The following is a 20,887-nucleotide window of genomic DNA, read 5'->3' as shown; positions in this document are numbered from 1 at the left end:
ACATATTCCCAAACAGTCGACCACAGTCCACATTTTGTCCCAGCTCTTTTGCATCACTCAAGTGGCAAAAGCAGCAGTAGCTGCCTATACTACAAATCCAAGGGCATGAGACAATCTCCCCCAGCCTGAATGATAACAAGTTTTCTGGTGATTGAGAACATCTGGCCTAGAAGTTACCAAACAGCTAGAAAATGGCCACAATTAATTCTATTCAGGCCTTAAACAATGCTTGTTTGTGTCTTCATGTACAAACAAACACAAATCACACCTACAGAACATTTTTCATTTCCTGAAATATTTTTCAACTGTTCATACCTGCAAGTAAACGAGAAACTGGGAGGTGAATGCTAACTTTTTCCTGAGAAACGCAGTATCTGATGGTCTCAACTGAATGTCCACACATACTGAGGACAATAGGCTGTTCTCCATCAGTAAACCCACTATGACACTGCATCAACACAGTCAGGCATTTCTTGTAAGCTTCAATCAATACTTTTTCCTAAAAGAAAGATTGCAGTTTAAAGAGATTATGAAAAAACCACAGCTCTGAAAAATAATACAGACAACATAATAAAGACCCTGAAGGGTTTGCAATTTTTAACTTTAACAACAGTCCTGTAAAATTAATATAAGGAATCCAGCAAAAGAGTCAAGTTAAGGAGGGCACAAACTGCAAAACTCGTACTGGTATGTCTGATTAGAAAAGTACACACTAGTATGTTGTTTGGGTTTGGGTTTTTTTTGTAACTATTATGGTAACTTTCTGAGGAATGGTCATGCTAGGTTAGTAAAAACTGCACATTAACTACCAGTAACAGGTTAAAGCCAGCCTCAATGTTCAGGTATTCCAGGATCACTTATTCTACAGTTGTATTTTACCATGCTCAAGTTCTGAAATCCTGAAACACTTAGGGAGCAGAAACATGATTTATAATCAAGCAGTATGTGGTAGACCCAGGGCCTAGTCCTCCATTCCCTCCTCTTTGAAAATTATAACCTGATAGATTTGTGATAATCACAATCTTCAGATGTGTGACAAAACTCTCTGCAGTATTTGCAAAAGGCTTAACCATGTTCTTATGAACTGGTCAGTAAAAACCAAACTTGTGTTTAAATACAGTAAAGATTTGCATTTTCTCATAGAAGATGCCCTTGGCTTATGGTGAAGTTGTGTTTGGGTAAATTTTTACATGTATTAATATTTGGGTTTCATCCCTGTTCACACAGAAAAACAACTCTGAAGGAACTTACATCTAATGCACACCAGTCCTGCATCATTGAAATAACAAGTGTTAATTTCATCTGCAGTGTAAATGCTGCTTCCCACTCTGGTTCCATTTCAATGTGTTGTCCTACTTGACGAGTTATTGGATCCATACCCTAGAATAAGAAGAGATTACACATTTCAACAATGTATCACTGAAATACAGTGACAGCATTAGCAGAGGTATGAGACAGTGGTTAGCTATCCTTATAAGCATATTGTTGCTGCAACAGGTAAAAAGAACCTTGGGGGAATGAAAGGGAATGAAACCACAAATGAAGAGGTTTATTTGTGCATCAGGAACAATTTATTCCTCAATACAAGGAGCAACTCTGCTGACACTTAAGATGAACCAGATTTTGCTCACAGAATTAATTGTCTTGTCTGCCTCTACAAGTGCAAAATATGCCCTAAATTACACTTCTCATTTTGAACTGCTCTTCCTTTCTATTGTCCTCTACAACAACATTTTAAGAAGCGAGGCACGATGTTATGTTTTAGGAAAATGCAATGGCTCCAAAAGTGATACTGCACTGAAGTTATAAAATGAAGATTTTATAGCTTCAGTTATAAAATTTCTTCTATTCTGACATCATAATAGCTAACTTCCTGCTTAAATTTTGCCCAATTTTGTAATTCACAGATTTACGTACCTGCATACATTTGAGTAATTCTAAGAAGGCATCAAAACCCTCGAGGAACTTGCGTCTCAAGTCATCTGACCACTCCGTTGGCTTACTTATCAGCACGTACCTGGGAGATTAGAAAGATGCAAGTGCTCATTTTTGATTTTTTTTTAAACTCCTCAGTTTCTCAAATCAGCACATAGTTAGCATACTTACTTGAGATCCAAAATAAGGCTCTGGACACGCCTGAATTTGAAAGCCTGCAGAGCAGTGTAACGTTCAAACTGAAACCTGCCTTGGATGTCACGGTGCCTTAAGTGGTCCATGAAAGTTTTGATGATAGTGGTCATGAGATTCTCTTCTGTTATTAGCATTCGAGCCTATGCCAAAGTACATTGAAATTTGCTGTAATTAACAGGCACAGCTAACAAGATTTTCACACTGCACCATGAAGTTTATAAAATACATTATTTTTTTAATCCAAAATAATTACATCAATAATTAGAACAGAACACAGAAAAGCACTCTTTTCACAGAATCACAGAAGACAAAAAAAAGGAATCTAGTAAAGAATTATCATAAGCCAGATTTCTTTTTTCAGATCCTTTCTGTACAGAAGGCTGTCTATGGTAAGGCCCCTGCTAACCTATATAATTATGGCACAAGACATGTTATTATATGTCTTATAATTAACTTGTACCTCCCTTTAAGTATGTGTTGTCTCCTCTCATACAGTTTGAGCCCTTTAGGGGAGTGACAGCTCTTCTGTTTTCTGTTTACAAACTGTCAAGAGCTGTGGTAAGCAGAGCCTCTTCTGAGCCAATAAGAACTGCACATGCAATTTCCACATGGAAATTTCATTAAATAACCTCTAATTTTCCTCAAGGTCTACTGCATATATCCATGTGTTGCATGAAACAAATCAGCAAAGTCTGACAAAGATTGTCTTCATCACCCAGCCTAACCTAAGCCAATTTCACAAGAGAGGAGGGGGCACTAAGTTACTGCCAGCTCCTCCTCATGAACACTTCCACAATTCCCCCATTCTGTTGGTTAAACGGGATGAGCCTTGTAATCCTTGGATCTGGCTAGCAGACTCAACAATATTGGCCACTCTGATCTACCACAATGACATTGTGGCTCTTGACTAGAGCTTCCAGGTTCTGCAGCTGTTAATGACAATCCAAAATAGTTTCTAAAATGCTACTGCAGTGGGGGAAAAGAATCTAATGATTAACATTTTCCTCCCAAAAAATCATCACCAACAGGGCTGTGCATCCACCCTCAAACCAAAAAACCACAGTTCCTTGAGAGCTCAAACTCTTAAATTACAGTTTGAAATCAGTTGAAAATGTTACTGGAGGATGGTGGGGTGGTTTAAACTCTTCAACTTACTCATTTAGTTAAGAATGAGTGGCTATAAATATATTAAACAATAATACTTAGTTCATGTGATAGAAGCTTATCACAATTACTTTCATGTCGTCAATCTATTCTATCACTCTGCACAACAGTCAAAATGCACTTGCTTTGCTTTTTTTACATGTTTTTAAAATAGAACACGTACAAAAGGGGCACTGTAATTACTCTGCCCTGGGAAATATTTGAAATTACTTTTTCAAAAAGTAATATTGTTCCACCCCATCTGCCAAAGGCAAAAATACCATAATCATCTGAATCCATTAGTTGGTTAAGTCTAACTGTAAATCTGAATACTGGCAACATTCTTACTGAAAGCATCATAATTAAAAGAGGCAATAAATATTGTCCTGAATCATGGGAACAAAATCTTGAGTTCCTGTTGAATTCCCATGAATATCATCCATCCCTAAGAAATTGAAGAAGTTTGCTCAGTATTGTGATTGCCATGCTCCTATTGAATTTAAAAGCTCAATGAAGCTTATTAAATTTGGGAGGATTCAGAAACATTTATTTTTTTAAACAATTCTGGGTATGAAAATCAGACTTTTATTCCAGTACAGCTTCAAATTTTAATTTGTCTAGTTCATAATACAAGCAAAGACAGGCTTAAATGGAGACTGGAAAAAAAAAAAAGTTTCCCAAACAAACTGGTGAAGGAACTGGTGAAGGACCAGCAGATTTGGTGAGCTGGGAGAAGTCACAGTGCTTGTAGCACCAAAACAAAAGTTAACTGGAAATCTAAAAGGAACTGTCTTGAGACTCAAAGTACCCAAGGAAGTAGGGAGTGTCATGAGACAATTCTTGCTTGCACTTGTGTTGATTGGAAAATGAACATAAAGTGGATCATTTATAAAACTGCACCAGAATGGTGCTCTGAGACCATGATATGCAAACCATAAAATAGACTTCTACAAACAGTAAATGTGGCTCAGTATGATGAGAAATTTAAATGTTAGGTGTATGTATCTCTAACTAAATATGAAAGTACCTTTCTAAAAAAAAGTAAAAGAAAAATGTAAAAAGAAAAACAAGAAACACCCAGCCCACTCTGGGAAGCCAGTCTGGAACTTCCCGATGTTGAATGCTTTAAGTTCTAAACCCCTAGCAATGTATGCAAACAGTCTGACTGTTCTGCATTTCCACAGTAATGTTAAAGAAATCTGCAGCCTTGATTTATGAAGCTTGAGAGGCTTTTAACAAATAAAGATTTCCTTTTTTGGTCTTTTAGTACTTACAAGAGAAGGCACTGTGAATATCTGTATCGAGAGGTCAGCAATTGAGAACTCTCTGTCGTGGTCATCTTTCATAAAATCACTCTGCAATCGCTCATAGTTCTATTAAGAAGGAGGCAAAAAAAGGCAAGGAGTGCCAACTATCAGTTTTTAAAAGAAAGACAGGCACTACTCACCAGAGTAGGTACAGTGAAGAGTTGGACAGACAGAGCAGCCACCGATACTGCCCGTTCGTGATCATCCTCCATATAATCTCTCTGCAACTGCCGGTAATTCTAAACAACAAGGGGAAATTCACCTCTAATCCACACTGACCTGATTTTTTAACTTAAATGTCTGCTCTGGGAAACTTTAATGCCATGAAAAAGGGAAGAGTAGCTCTAATGGATTATTATTACGGTATTTTGTACAAAGAATATGACAACTTAATCTGCTCACATGTGAGATCTATTCACTCTCATTTTCACAATAAAGGCTACTATTTTATTTTCTACTCAAGAGTCTGCAGCAGAGTGAGCAGAATTTTGCAGTGCTGATTTAAAGCATTTCGAATAACAGTTACTGCAGAAATACTAATCAGCGTGACTGAATTTCAGCACTATTTCTAAGCAGTGCGATAACAGCTTACACCTCAACAATGAGCAGTGATTAGCTCTTAAGAAGTGATAGCCTGCATAGCTGATGGTGGAGACAAAAACATCTCAACTGCTTTAGTTCTGGGGTGTCTGAAAGGCCATTTCCTTCCCAAGAGATGAGATGCCATTATAACTAATATACTGAAGAGCAAAATAAGATTTCCAGCATTTAACTTCAAGTTTTCACTTCCATAAAAAGGAAAAAAAAATGAGTAACAGTTCATTTAAATCACTGTATGCTAACTAGACTCTCTTCACTAGACATTTTTAGCATTTAATGGCTCTTTGTAAGAAAGATACTTACCCTTGCAAAGCGGATAGCAAAAAGTTTCTTGTATTTCAAATCCATAAGAAGACTGCTCATGAATAACTGGTGATACACATTTCTAGCTCCTGTCAACAAAAATGAATGAAATATTGCATGTCACTATTTTCTATCAACATATTATGGAAACATTCAGAAAAGTAAACTTCTACAGAATGAGGTAAATGTGCACTTCAGAGTAGAAGCTGCTTTGATTAAGTCTGTAAGGTGGTAGCAAAGGATAAAGAAGAATAACAAATCAAAATTCTTCAAGAGGCATTATTTATTACTCCTGTATGAGATAACGCCGTTGAATGTCATCAAATATAAGGGAAGTCAGCAAAACAAGAACAGAACTCTGTTCCTTCACAGGATAAACAGGGGATTTAGATGGGAAAAGAAGAGAACACTATTATGAGAAGTCTTGGGAACTGCAACAAATTTTCCTAGTTGTGAACATCTCCATAAAATAATACCTAAGCTATCTCTGAATTTCTAGTCTGTCTGGACAGCATCCCAGAGAGTATTATCAATATAAATTACATTCATCTCTATGTAGCTTGGAAACAAATGCACATATGCATCATTTCTTCTGTAGATCACTTTTAAGTCAAAAGCCATGACACTATTTCCTTAATGCAGAGAACTATGGAATATGAGAAAAAGTAGAGAAATATTGATGTCAAAATAGAGATGCAAAAGTTACTCCTTGCTTACATGAAAGACATTAACCTAAAAAAACCTGTCATTAAAAATGTTGTAATTCTCCACAAAAGCACTTTCACATTACAAAATTTGCAGCACCAGGACTTTTTTCTCAAGATAAAGGTATTAGATAAACAAAACCTAAAATAATAATTTTCTCCATACCACATCCACTTTCCACCTTACTTCTTACTTATTTTATTGGTACTCCAAGAAGCTCCCCAGGCAATCATATTGCATCATTCCCTACCTGTTCTTTGTGCATCTCTTTCTTACACATGGCCTTACACACCCTTGCAGGATATCGAATCAGAGAATCAATGATGGAATCGAAATTAACTACCTCACCTTCCTCAAAATTACAACTTTTTTAGCTAATTCCATTATACCAAACAGCCTCTCAAAGTTTCAAGAGCTCTAAAACAACAGAACAGTAATTTTTTCTGAATGTTCTCAGAACACTTAAGAATACGTCATGAACACAAACACAAGTCAAAGCAGAAAGACTCTGCCTTATCCTTTAAAAATAGGCATTTTGGTAGATATTAAACGGATGCTGAGATCCTATAAAGCAGACAAACCTCCAATTTCTCTATTACTCAATTTCCATTAGCTATCACGATCATCTGCATATATCAAGTCAGTTTTCATTTCAGACCACTTTGAAAAATTAGACCTAAAACCAGCCCCACTCCAAAGGGTCTCTGTATGTTCTCGTCTTAAATACACTTGAGAGTGTATCATGAAGGGAGAGATTGTAACCAATTAGGCAAAATTATCCATAATACACCACAGTAAAAATGATCAAACATTAGCAGATACAATAAAAGGAAAACTTAGGCATAGCATTCTCTAGCATTTTCCAGAGCTTTGAGAAAACTCACCTTTCCACAGTTTAGAATCATACAGCATCAGCTTATCTACCAGAGAAGAATTTTCACCATCTGGCCCTTCTTGCAAACCAACCTGACACAATATCCGGCGAAGGCCATCTTAATGAAGAGAAACGTGGTACAAGTTAGTTACAGCTCAAACACAAATGTGTTATTTTGACATCCTGAAATTTTCATACACCACAGAAGCCCTCACACTGCCCCCTTTTTCACAACAACTGAATAACAGCACTCATATTTTGCTGATACAAACATAAATATTTCACACCTTGCAAGTTTCACACTAGCCTTATGGAACACAGTGAAAATCACCAAACGCAATGATTTGGTTTAAAGTTATCAAATTAAAATGTGCTTCCTTAAAAATGGATAACTAAAATAAGAAACAGCCTAATTTCCCAGGGTTTAGTTTTCCTGATTAGACTCCTATGAAAAGGAAAATATAATTAATATATTAAATGACTAGTATATTCATGCTATCATTTTAAGGCTTCTCTGCATCTTTTTTCCTAATGGAAAGAAGCAATTGTAATTATATGAACATGTAAGTCATATGCCTGCAGACAAGCCTGCATCTGAAACACAGCACAGCCCAGACATGCTCCTGTTAAGAATGTTCAACCTGGCATTGCACTGCAGGAAATGTATATTCCTGTAGAACTATGGGACTTACAGAGTCCTTACTTCCACACCCTGCTTGGCATCTCAGCTCCTCAGGCAGAGTGGGCAGTGGCATGGTGCTGTGTACTGTGCACCATGTGCTGCATGGTGCAGTAATATGCATGTTAAGAACCCCTACAGCAGTTCGGGGTTATTCCTTTTTGCCTTGCAGAGTTCAATGCCAACTACTGTTACGAAGGACAATAAATTAATACAAACTACTGCATTGTTCAGCAATTGTCAAATAAGACACTTATTCCAGAAGAAGGGATATTTGCTAGGAAGGATGTAGTGGTCAAACTTCTGACTAAGTTCCATAGCAAGGTTTTTCTGCTGGTTTGTTTTTTTTTTTTATGACAAGAATTTGTCATTCCTTTGACAGCAATCATCCAACCTAACTTTGGTACAGCAGAACATCCCTCTACCTGTCCCTCAGCCATTGTTCAGGGACATTTCAGTGTAACCACCCAAGCAGCAACTCAATCCCCCCATGTCACAGATGAAGGGTAACAGACTGTTTAAAAGATTGAGCAGAATTGAGTTGCTTGGGTGTGTTTGGTAAAAAGCTAAGGGAAACTAACTCTTTCAGAAGTGTATTTCACAAAACCAGACTCAGAGTACAAGATTACATCCCAAGACATGGAAAGCAGTTCAAGTAAATGAGCACACTGGTCACAGACAAAATGTATGTGTGCTGTTTACAAACAACCATGCCTTTTGCCTTTCTGAATCATAAAGAACTCAGCATTTAATGAGCTGAACTCTTCAGAACTTCAGAAACACTACATACACAACTCAAAATTCAGTACTTTCTTCTGCAATATGAGACATGAATGACATATTCAAATAACCTTTTTGCCACTGTCATTTAGTGCTGAAAATTAATGACTGTGGCACTTGGCACAAATGATGTGGAACAACACTGGGCTTAAAATAGGATAAGGATAAGAAAGACAGTGCCTGCCTACATGTTTCACTGAAAGGAAAATTTCCCACAAAAGGAAACTTTCTTCATCACTCCAATCTACTAATACATACTGCTCAGAAGTTTGATTTACTTATCTTTAAAATTTAAACATAAACGACTTATGTTTCAAAAACGAGAATGTTATAAAGACCCTGTGCAAGAAATCTTGGTTTTTCAACTATCAGTCTAATAAAACATACAGTCTCTGAAGAAATGATGCAACCATGCAGAACATATGTGCAATATGAAAGCTGAGTGTGCTTTGCTAATACTTCTTGCTAACATTTCTAGATTAAAAAAAATACAAATTGCAAGGGAGTCTGTATCTACATTTCTCCATATCAGCAGTTTGTCACTTTTCCTTTTATTTCCTCCCATACCCTACATCTTATGATTTACCAAGACAAAGGGGGAATGAAGTCAAAACAAAAACTGAGCATTCCCATAAATTCTGATACTGTGCTTCTTGATTCCTTTGAAGAAACCTCTTTTAAAAAATTTGATTAGGACTTTGTCAGCTTTTATACTTACCAAAACCCTCCACAATTCACGGCATTTTCTCTGTTCTACTTAGCAAAAAATCTGAAGCAATCGCTTTCATCTACATTCATCAAATTACTTCTGAATAATTTTGTTTTATCTAATCAGACAGGTTATTTTCAGCTTACTGCATTCATTTAAAAAGAAGTAGGGACTGAAAAAATAGCTTTTTGGCATACTGCATTTGACAGCAAGTCTCAGCTTCTGTTCAACAGCAACTAAACAGAAAAGACTATGTAAGACTGGTAGCACTTTCACATGGAAGTTAGAATTCAGAACAGAACTCCAGTAAGAGAAAATAAAATGAAGTCTGACAAGTTATTAATAGCTTTGCCTTATACATTACATATCTCAAAAAGGAAGACAAAATTGCTTCAGAAAATCAGCTCCTCTCAAATATTCTCTATCTTATCTCAAAATATAAATTTTGCCCACCTGAATATCCAATAACACTGCCAAGCCAAGTTAGGAGCTTCAGACCAAAGCTCTGATGGGCAACAATAGATGAATGCATAACTTGCACTTTCAATGGCTTTGTCTGACGACTGGTATTTCTCTTAAAAAGAAAAGGAGAAAGGAGGCAATGCATATTTAAGTGAGGACTGGTATATACTTCTATACAGAAATACAGCATTCCTGTGATTAAATCCGATAATTTATAATATTAATACATATTCTAATTACTAACACCTACATAACAAACCCAAAAAAGTGCATTTTGTTTATCCTATTAATATTTGAAGGACCTTATTATGCAATATCAGCATATTTAGGTCAAACCATTTTCCACTCTTGGCCTGTTATCAATGCTCACACTGATCTGCTGCATTTTACTGATAAGCACTCCCACGTTCAACCCAAGACAGCCACGTGTGTTTATCCCTCTCAACATGACAGGCAAGTCACACTGCAGCCCATCATGGAAATTGACTGAGCACAGACTATTTTCAAAACCACAAATTAAATACACAGAGTTAAAATAAAGAATTTACACTCATCTATGTGTTAAAAAGCATAATAGTTAGATGTTACACATAAAAGCCATTTGTTCTTTGCCTGCATGGCCAGCAAGTTAAAAATATTGCACAGCATTATCCTAGAAAATATACTAATGCTTTCAAAATATCTTCAATAGTTAAAGAACAGTAACTCTAGTTGCAGCATTTGCTTTTCATACAAGGTTGCAGTATCATACATAAACTATTTCATGTGATTAAGTACTGCACTGCAGCAGTTAAAAAAATAAAAGAAAACATTCTCACATTTTTACATGGAAGAATGTTGCAATATATAGATATTAATATACATACATACATAAATGCATAGATGCAATGAAAGTATTTGCAGTTTCACACTTGGACTCAATCAGTAATAATTTCCATAACTGTTGCTGTGAAAGACATAAGTAACTTCACACTATGGGAGAAAAACTGTAATAATTTAACTTCACTGATCTGAACTAGCATTTAATTCTAAAAGATACATTCAAAGTTCCTGTCAACATCTGTTTTATGAAGAAAAAAAATTGCCTACAAACTTCTTTTTAAATAATTATTTTGGGTGTTAGGTAGGCCGTAGTAGGAAAAAAAAACCCAACAAAAGATCAACAACAACCCCATAAACCAGTATTTTTATACCTCTACTGTATTGTAAATAGCATCTCCAACACTTTGTATCATTAAAATATAATGAGTTGTTACGATAACAGTATCACAAACTGGGTAGCAAAGCCTCCTTCTGCTTAAGAGGAGGCAAGTGAGGAGATAGCATCCCTTAACCCCACTACTTACCACTATTACTGATTTTGCCTGATCACAGTACTGGAAGTCTCCATATCGAACAGACCTACGGCCCTGCAAATTCAGACAGATGTAACATTACCATCAGCTCCTAAACAGGGAGTCCCAATTCTGTGTTCTACGTTTGTACAAAAAACACAGTAAAAGCTTCAGATACATGCTAACTACTCTGCCTTTCATGCTATTTTCACTTTCTTAAGTACTGTATATAGTTAGATACTTGGATTTCCCAAATGCACCCTGTACTTTTAAAAAGAAAATAAAATTGTATCATATATTCATTTACCTGTTACATTAAGTTTTCTGTGTTTGCATTCCCTTGTTCTTAGGATGAACAATGAAAAGAACTACACTTCTTTTATTAAAATACTGAAAACATTAGTACAAAGGCATTATTCATTAGTTTTGATATAACTTGAAGATATTTCAGGTATTTCAGTGCTTTTAAAAAAAGCAGATATTAAAGTTAACTGGTCTTTTAAACATACAATTGAAGCACTTGTTTTATTCCAAAAGAAGGTTTTCAGTCTTTCTCTACTGTCAATCAACACATCAAAATAGATAATTGATTGAATTTATAGTGTATTGCAGACTGGAAAACTCACGGGCACTTTAGATCTGATGCCAAATCACTGCTTCAGGCATAACATTCTCATTTCTTCCACATACATGCTCATCTATATATGCATTCATGTATGCATTTGGAAGTAGAAGGCATCAACAGTAGGAAATTCTGAGTGTATCCCTCAACACACAGCACATGCTCAGGTCAGCTCATATTCAGGGATCAGACGTGAATCCTTTGGTTACCACAAAAGATAGAGCAGTGATAACACAAAACCAAAATCTAGTTCAGTGTTAAGTAATATGAAGTGGTTATATTTCCTGCTCCACTGACCTCCCTGAAGTACTTTAACCACACAAAATGACATTCCCATTGCCATTTGGGAAAAGATTTAAAGATTTCCTCCCCACACCAAAACCCCAAAAATAGGAACAAGCCAATAAGCCCAAATAAAAAGGACACTTCTTTCATGTCAACCTGTGCTTACAAACCTGTAAGCACAGGTTCATTGCAAAAATAAAAAGTTGCAGTTACCCAATGAAGTATCACTTTCCTTAAAAAAAATAACATCAGCCACACTACAACACAGCTGACAGAGTGCTTCTGAAACTGAAATACTAGTTACAATTATATTCAGCATATAGTGATTCTGAACTCACTGTTCCTCCTAAAAACTGTGTTAAATGCTTTTACCTCTTCCTACCACTGTAATCTGACAATTACGAAAAAGAAAATTAAATTACATTTGAAAAAGAAACCACAAATCATGAACAGTTCCACAAGCACCAGAAAAAAAGCAGTCAGTTATGGATTTTATCCCTCACACTTAACTGCTGTTATTCTGAGAAGCATTTCCTATGAGCATATTTAGGGACTCTTTCAATGTCAGCTCCATGGTTCAGCCAAAGCTGCTGCCCATTTTTGACAGAGGAGTGAGAAACACCTTGGCATTTACACTTATAAGACCTACTTGAATACATTTACATTGAAACATATTCAGTATCAGGTCTGGTTTGGACTGGCCAAATAGCATTTAGGCACTGAGACATTTAGTATTTAGTATTAAGGCATTTATGGTGGTATGACACACAGGACTCACAGACTCACATTAACCACATGCTTTGGGAAAACAGACTAAAGTAAGTATAGTCATAAAACAAACATTAGATCAAGGTAATTAAAAGTTCTATCAATTAATTCACTTACATCTCTATCTACTGTTGTTGCAAAACCAATGGCTTCCTTCTGTGTGCAGTTGACAGCCTTCTGAAGAGTATAAATAACTTGTTCATAGGTATGGACTTCATCATTAAACAGCATGCAGTAGTAAGTGTCACTCTTCTCACTTCAAAGCAAAGATTGAATTTATGTCACTCAAAGCAAGGATTGAATTTATGCCATTTAAAGCAATGTTAAAAGTAAAAGCAAGAGCAAAGGAAAAATATGAGAAATACAAATCTACTACAATTATTTTATACAAAATATTTCTGACAACTTCAGGAAAGGCAGAAAAGATTCTTAAAATCAGAATCTGCATTTTCAACTGTAAATATCTATAAGCCTTTAAAAGGCAGAAGACAAATATTATACTTACATCATTTCTAGACCAGGCAATTCATTTTCCTTTTCCCATGTTAATATATCTACTGCATATTTAAATGTAATGGCAAAAATATTATAAGCTCTTGCTACCATGTCTTCTGGTAAGTGCACAAGAGGATCCTGGAAAGTAAATATAAATAGCAAATGAGAAATTAAATGACATTCAAAACAAACTGTCAAACTTGCACCTCTCTTTATCAAAGATGATGTAAGCATCTTTAATGATGTCTTTCTTTAAATGACTTTTCAGCTGAAAGGAAGAGAGTCATAATCATCCTGTTTTCTTCTTCCATTTCTACACTGACAGTCACCAAAGCTCTAATCTAACATTCAGTACCCGAATGTTAACGTGCCTCTGATCACCCATTTACATTTTCACACATTCTTCCATTCTCAGTCTCCTTGTTCTCACTCCTGCACACCTTTTAAGATAGTTCTTTGGAAGAACTTTAACCTCAGCTGCATTAAAACGTGCTTCTTCTGCTATGCCCTCAAAACCATAATTTCAGATCCCTGTATCTTTTGTTCCACTTATCAATATTAGTAAACTGCAGAATACAAAGGACCGTGCATCTCTTGTCCTGTTTTATATGCAGCATGCATTAAAAGGCATAAGTCTTATCTATCCAGGCTTATACAACATGCAGCACGCTGGCATCATGATTTATGATGCACGTCTCTTATATGCTGTGGTATATAAATAATTAACTGCTGAAATGTAAATAGGTGTTTCATAATGATCTGTCCACGTCTCAGTCTTGCTCACAGAGAGCTGCTCCCCTTTTGTCTGTGCACCGTGCACCCATTTGTGCCCACTCTGTGCCCTCCATTTGACAACTGCAGCAGCCCCTACAAACTTGTCCTGCTCTCTGTGCCAGAGCAGAATGGAGGCTGCTGCACGTGGGGGAATGGAAATGTGGAGGGGGAGGAAGGGGGAGAGCTGCCTCAGTCTGCCAAGTCAAATGGACCACTTTTTGGAACAGCACATGAGAACCACTGGCAACTCTGAATAGGATAGTGCAAGTACCACTGCCATTTCAATCCAGTCCATTTCAAGGATGGTGAATAGAAAACATTATAAACCTCTTCTCTTAAGGAAATTGTTTTTTACTGCATCAAAATTTTGAGAACAGCTAGCTCCTCTTCTACAAACCTGGAAAGGGAACACTGCATGGCCTGCAGGTCACCTGGATATACACTGTACACTGGGTCACTGACTCGATTCATCATTTGATATTTTGACTTATGTGTTATTGCTAGACAATTAAAATATTTAACAGTGGCCCAGTTTCTGGTTTAGGATTACCTAATACTAAATCCTGCACTTCACTACAGCTTAGGTTGTATAAAAATGGTCACGATAATAATTTCTCAACTTAAGTCTGCATCATCTAATGGAGGCTCTTGACAGTCAGCAATTCACCTGTACTAATAAAGCTTACCCCCTCCACCCCAAGACTCTTTGGGAATACTTGGCAGGTTTACAAGAGTGGTAAGGACAACCATTTCTCTTTCTTTTTTTCCCCCCTTCATTAAAAAATTATCCATCGTATGAATAACTATCAGCCACCAAAAGCAAAGGCAAGCCATAAGCAGCAGCTCTCCCTCCACTCCCAGCACTTTCAACAAAGGTACATATCTGGGCAAGGCAGAAAACAGGCTCCAATAATGCTCAACAAACCATCTTTAATCTACCTCAAACACAACACTGCACAAGAGATCTCAATCTCCCTGGTTTATGGGGAAGAAACACAAAGCCTGCCCAGAACCTTGATTTTTCTGTCAGGCACACTCACTGTGTGAGTATCTTTGGGCACAGAAGTAGCAGTCCACCCAAGATTTCATAACAAGAGTTTCCTAAGGCTGCTGACTAATGTAAACTGGCATCTAGACCAGTGGTGAGTTCAGCAACGATGCTAGAGTCTTAGGGCTGAGAGTGGGAACAGATTTTAGAAAGACCACTGTCACTGAAAATACAATTACAGTTGCTTCACTTAAACCACCAGATCAGCAAAATTACTACCAATGCTTGCCTTAGATGTTCCTTTTTAAAAAAATCTCGCAGAAGTTACACTATGTAAGAACAGATATAAGTGGCTAGGTCAGAAGCCCAATTAGCCACACTCATTCCTGAGATGTAACAGATAAGAAGATTATAAGCAGAAGACAGAATACTTCTCTAGTCTCCAGTAACTTAAGACACTAACACTTCCCACACCAAAGATGGTACCTACAATTTTAAATGGCCATTGGTAATTTTTCCTTCCACAACCATGTTAAATTTCCTTTCAAACATGTATAAACTTTAAACAATAGTGTTTTGCAGTGGTTAGTCCAACAGCTTGAGTTCTTCCTGTAAGATGTGGCATGTCCTTTTGCATTTAATATGTCCAAGTTGTTATGCTCTGATTCTGTGGTGAAGATGTGTTCTCTATTTACCTTCTCCATACCAAACAAACTCTTTTAGAGACCTCTGCCTTACATCTCCACTATGACTTTCCTGTGACAGCAAGATATTTTGATTTTTAAAAATCTGTGCACTTCCCTTTGGTAAGAATCAGAATATTTGTTGCACAGACAGCTGAATTTGGCTTCTTGGTGCACATGATTACATACAGATTTGGTTTTGTTTTTTGGTTTTTTTTGGTTGTTTGTTTGGTTTTTTTTTGTTTGTCTGCAGCAGAATCCCTTGACTTCTCAGAATATACAGAAACACAAAGAAATAGAACTAAAACTGCAGAGGTGACCCAGAACATACAAAATGAAGCCTTTAAGTAGAAAACATTTTAAGGAACTTCTTAAGATATTAATTTTTGTCTAACACTGTGGTTGAATTATTACTATTAAAGTTCCTACAGCCTCTCATGCAGACCAAAAATAACCTCAAGTGAACAATTTATATATACACACATATATACACAGTTAAGAATGTTATAAAACATGATGCCTCAATTGTAATTACCTCTTCTTCTGCAGTTTCTGAAGAGTTAAGTTCATGCTTTTGACAGTAAGGACCTTCCTTCCAAGCTTCTGTATCACCACAGTCACAGAAACCTCCTCCACCTGATGTTGTCATCTAAAATTATTTAAAAACAAAGCAGTTCATGCGAATATGCATATATATCATATATGCACATTAAGAAATGAGCAGTCACAGCTGTACTACAAAAACAGTATCACAACACCCGACAGCTGAAAGCTTGTCTACCTCATCAGCGTGCCTATGTCAAAAGAAAAAACCCTGAACAACAAAACACCTTCAAACACCTCCATTCTGCCCCATCTGAAGTTCTCAGATTTTCTGAATCTATTCCTTGCCATGGCATGTATAGTATTACAATTCTCACAGTTTTAATCTATAAAGCTAAATCATTTCAAATGGCACGATTATACAGTGAGTGAAAGATGTGCTTTATGACAAAAGGAATTGAGAGACTTAAACTTTGCACATATGTAAGCACTGAAAAAAAGCACTGGAAAATTTTAATGCTTTATTTACACTGTTTTAATAAAATTTATTTTAAAGACTACCTCAAGTTAATAAGCATAATAATACTTCTTTTTTGAATCACACCTATTAACTGATGCATAGAATAATTCTTTCACCTAATTTTGGCATACTTGATATACTCTATACAGACAGGCACATCTTACAGTATCAACAAAACTAGATGGACATTTGAAAGAACATTTCCTTACACTTTTGGATGTTACCTAGACTTGTTAATTCAATAGGCTCAAAAAGTTAAACCCTACGTACAGGAAGTAAGCTGATACCAACAAATTTGGCAGGGTTTCTTGATAAAAGTTGTTGTGCTTGGAGTGTTTTCCTGAACCCTAGCACTCAATGTAACCATACAGTGAACAGATTAACATTAGGAGCAGTGCAGTATTGCAAAAAACAGATTACAGAAGGGCTGCACTGGTAGTTTTCACTTAACTTATTTAAAAACACACCAACATTTTCTTGGCTTTGTTTTTAAACTAATCTCTACTACTAATAACAGTATATTACTAAAATAAACAGCCTTTACAGGTTTTGTTTTCTATTTTAACTTCGTGTTTAAGCTTTACATAGAAGTGGCTTCTTAAAAAAGGTTTTTCGATAGCTTTTAAAAACAGTCAAACACAGAAGTCAGAACAATTCAAAACCCAAGTCAAAACCTGTAAAATTCACTAAAGGGCATGTATTAAAAATAACAGACTTTTGTACATTTAACTGCTGCACATAAATTTTAACTGCTCACAATTTTGAAGTGTTAACTTCCAGAAGTTATACTCAGATCAAAACACCCAAGTTCACATAGGATTACTGCAGACATTCAGAACTTTGTGTTCATTCAGCATTTGGAAATTCTGTATACATTCTCAAACTTGAAACTGTTTCACACACACACAAAATGACTAATAACTATGTCATTATCCCATGGGATCACTAACCCTGTACCGGTGCTCTCTGTGAATGCTTCCAAGAAAGCATTCCATGCACAACACACAAGTTGGGTCAACTGCGCAGTCTCTGAGAACAGCAAAAACAGAAAGAAAAAAAAAAAGCATTAAACACTTGCTTTTGCCTTAACACATTTTACAACAGACAATTTTCAAATATCACCAATATCAACATTCTAACTAATGTGTATATTACTCTGAAAGAGGAAAGGGGTTGCTTTAAAGAGGGTAAATAAATTAAATAGAAAAAAAATCTGTTCTCACAACAGAAGAGCCTTTAAAATACTGTGTGGGTAGTATGTCTAGTTTGGGTAATACAGACATTGCCTTCAAGAGGTGAGACAAGTACACAGGGAAGTAAACAGATGAATTACAGAACCCAGAATAAACCCAAGTAAGTTCTCTCATGTACAGAGCACCAGCATTAATGATCTCCAGCAATCAGAGAAGTCATTTTTCACTGAACACTGGGTAGAAAGATCGCACACAACAGACTAAATCAAACCTCTGCTTCCAAGTTCAGGCCTACAAGCGCACTGATGAGCTGCAAGAACACAATTTTCTCAACCAGGAGATCAGAGACCACAATAAGGTCTTGTCTACAAACACTCCTGTATTAGACAGAAGGAATATTTCTAGTAAAATGGGCTAAACCAAATGAGACAATTAAGCATTTTATTTAACTGTCTCCCTGAAAAACACTGAAAGTGCATGAACTCATGTAATGCAACTGACTTCAAGGCACCTCAAGATTAAGGCAGGTGAGTTTTGCAATGTAAAAATAAATAGCAAGAGAATGTCTGTCTTATGATGATGGTTATTTTAGAAACAACTTATTTTATTTAAAAGAAAACACTAGAGATCACATGAAATTTCGTTATCAAAAATTCTCTTAATTTCATTTAACCAAAATAAATGATGGTAACCATGACTTACTATGCACATGTGTTTTCTCCAAGAGGAGCCACTAAAGGTGAAAATGTCAAAGCAAAATTACACAATACTCTTCTCTTTTAGAATAGTTTATGTCCATGGCATTATTTTTTTTTAGATTTAAAAAACCAAACAAACTACCACTTAATGCAACAATGTGCATGCAGGATTTGGTAAATCAGTTCTACAATATAGAATGTTGATTCCTCAGAGCTCTAAACTTGTGGCAGTATACTTACAAATTCAGTACCATTTGTCAAGTAATTTCTCAGACAAGTAACTGTGCCTATACCTAAAGCAGAAGCAGACCTGAAAGTTGTACAACTGCACAGAAAATCCACTGCTTTTTAATGTGGACTTGGAAAATAATTCTTTGCTGTATTCCACAAAAGCTTAATTTAAACTTTCATTATTCTTCATTACCAGCCGTAAGTCAAAGAAAATTAGCACACAGCAGGAATCAAATGTCTCCTGATCAACAAAAAAAGAGAGGGACTCTATCCTCAGTATGTTAATGATCAAATATTGTTCATATGAAGCAATGAAAATGTTGGGAATTCTGTAATTTTCTTCTAAACACACTTGCTTTTTCAAGACCAACAACTCAGTAGGTATCTGAAGTACCCACCAGTTTAATCTTATCTCTCTCATTATAAAGAGGTCTCAAAGCATTTCCAAACCCAAAGGCCAGTAAGGTATTATGTTTCTGGAAGAGGAGAGCACTAGAAAGAAAAATTCTTCCACTATCATTCTCTCCTTGTAAATGAAGGGGATGGAAACCCAGACAAATAAACCCTTGAAATTAGAGAGACATTCCATCCCTATGTCACCTCACCAAGTGTTCAAGTGTCCCAGTGAGTGGTAGAAACTACACAAAATGACAGGAATTTGTGACACAAACAAAACTTTAAACTACAAACGGTTCAGAAAATAGAAGATGAAAATGAACCTACAGCTAGTGATATAATGGCTTAAAACTGAAGATTCTTTTAAATATTTGTAATTGGTTAGGAACTTCCTGTTCTCTTTCCAGTAGAAGTATTTTTAGAGAGATCTAGAGATAGAGGTAGGGAAGGAGCTAGAAGCTGATACGCTTGTTTTAAGCATCTGATAGATTGGTTTAGCAGGTCATGGAAGGAGGTCTAAAAGACAAGATCAACACTAATAGCTGATATTAAACACCCAAAATGCACACACATACACCTGTCCACTTACTGCTGATGAATGCCCTTAAATCACCCTGAAAGGTCACTCCAAATTCTTTCTTAATCTTGCATTTCTTTTGTACAGAAAACACTCTCCATTATACTAATTAATATTTTTCCATTTATATATCTGTAGTGTTAATTTCCCCCGATCCCACTTGCCATGAAAGACTGCAAGGTTACTTTAAAAATATATTTTGGTTATTAACTTTTCATTAGGACACTATATTCTTATTGCAAAATGTTCCATGACTTCACAAATCATAAATACTTCACAATGTCACAATGTTAAGTTGAACTACCTGCAAGAATACGTAGGCTCTCCCACTTTAAAGACGCGGCCACACAGATGGGAAGGTTTGTTTGCTTGCTCAAGCTTTGGAAAACCAAATGCAGGATCTTCACCACAAAGATACCATTCCATTGGTCCCAGCAAAACGTGTTGTGCCAGCATGTCTTCTCTCTGAGGGGCAGGGTTGGGACCCCTGCAGTAAATTTTTGGTACATAATAGGCCAGATGCTGGTATACTTCTTTTTGAAGGTCATTTGCTTGCAGCCATTTCTTTTATATTAGAAAAAATGAGAACACAAATTCTTCATTAATAAACACATCATAGTTCTAGCCATATAGGTTATTTTATTTCTACATGAAATATCTAAAATGTCATTGCAAAACTAGAAAGCCATGCTTCCTTTTAAGTGTTAAATCTAAATGATCACAAAAGACAGACGTTAGGAAAGGAAGAATTTGTTTCCTTGCTGACACATTTTATCCTTTTGACATAAAGAAGATTTAAGAGAAAAATTCACTAAAATTTTCCTCCAGGATGAATGACCAGTAAAATGTTGGCAGTGATTTTTAGGATACAGCCTAGACTGTGTTGGTCACATTTCTCTGGAGTGCAGACAGATGCTGCCAGCTTGGGACAGAGAGGATCAGCGGGAGCCTGGAGCTGGCAAGGAACAGAGACAAAAAGTACATGGAGAAAAGCAAACACAGCATTAGGTAACAGTCCCTTTCTCATTTAATTTCAAAAAATCACCTGTGAAAATGAAGGAGTTTTGGTTCCTCCTTCAACCAAAATA

The 20,887-nt window shown here is 36.2% G+C and overlaps 1 protein-coding gene across 2 annotated transcripts in view; it reads right to left on the bottom strand.

Moving 5' to 3' along the window:
* UBR2 (ubiquitin protein ligase E3 component n-recognin 2) overlaps window positions 1-20,887 on the bottom strand; it is a 55,515-nt gene that overhangs the window by 29,893 nt on the left and 4,735 nt on the right. The window contains exons 2-15 of one of the 2 annotated variants that reach the window (XM_066546486.1): window positions 20,104-20,363; window positions 17,655-17,733; window positions 16,177-16,290; window positions 13,207-13,334; window positions 12,819-12,957; window positions 11,039-11,101; window positions 9,684-9,804; window positions 7,073-7,180; window positions 5,484-5,572; window positions 4,721-4,819; window positions 2,107-2,270; window positions 1,918-2,017; window positions 1,252-1,380; window positions 316-499 (exon numbers count right to left, since the gene is read on the bottom strand). In XM_066546486.1, the coding sequence (XP_066402583.1) occupies window positions 316-499; window positions 1,252-1,380; window positions 1,918-2,017; window positions 2,107-2,270; window positions 4,721-4,819; window positions 5,484-5,572; window positions 7,073-7,180; window positions 9,684-9,804; window positions 11,039-11,101; window positions 12,819-12,957; window positions 13,207-13,334; window positions 16,177-16,290; window positions 17,655-17,733; window positions 20,104-20,363 (1,777 nt within the window). Of the gene's footprint in view, window positions 1-315; window positions 500-1,251; window positions 1,381-1,917; window positions 2,018-2,106; window positions 2,271-4,547; window positions 4,647-4,720; window positions 4,820-5,483; window positions 5,573-7,072; window positions 7,181-9,683; window positions 9,805-11,038; window positions 11,102-12,818; window positions 12,958-13,206; window positions 13,335-16,176; window positions 16,291-17,654; window positions 17,734-20,103; window positions 20,364-20,887 lie in introns of both variants that reach the window. The other variant, XM_066546485.1, reaches the window with a different exon arrangement.

The sequence above is a fragment of the Molothrus aeneus genome, chromosome 3, assembly GCF_037042795.1.
Source record: "Molothrus aeneus isolate 106 chromosome 3, BPBGC_Maene_1.0, whole genome shotgun sequence".
NCBI lineage: Eukaryota > Metazoa > Chordata > Aves > Passeriformes > Icteridae > Molothrus > Molothrus aeneus.
The sequence above is the reverse complement of the archived record's forward strand: the minus strand, read 5'-3'. Positions and strand labels throughout refer to the sequence as shown.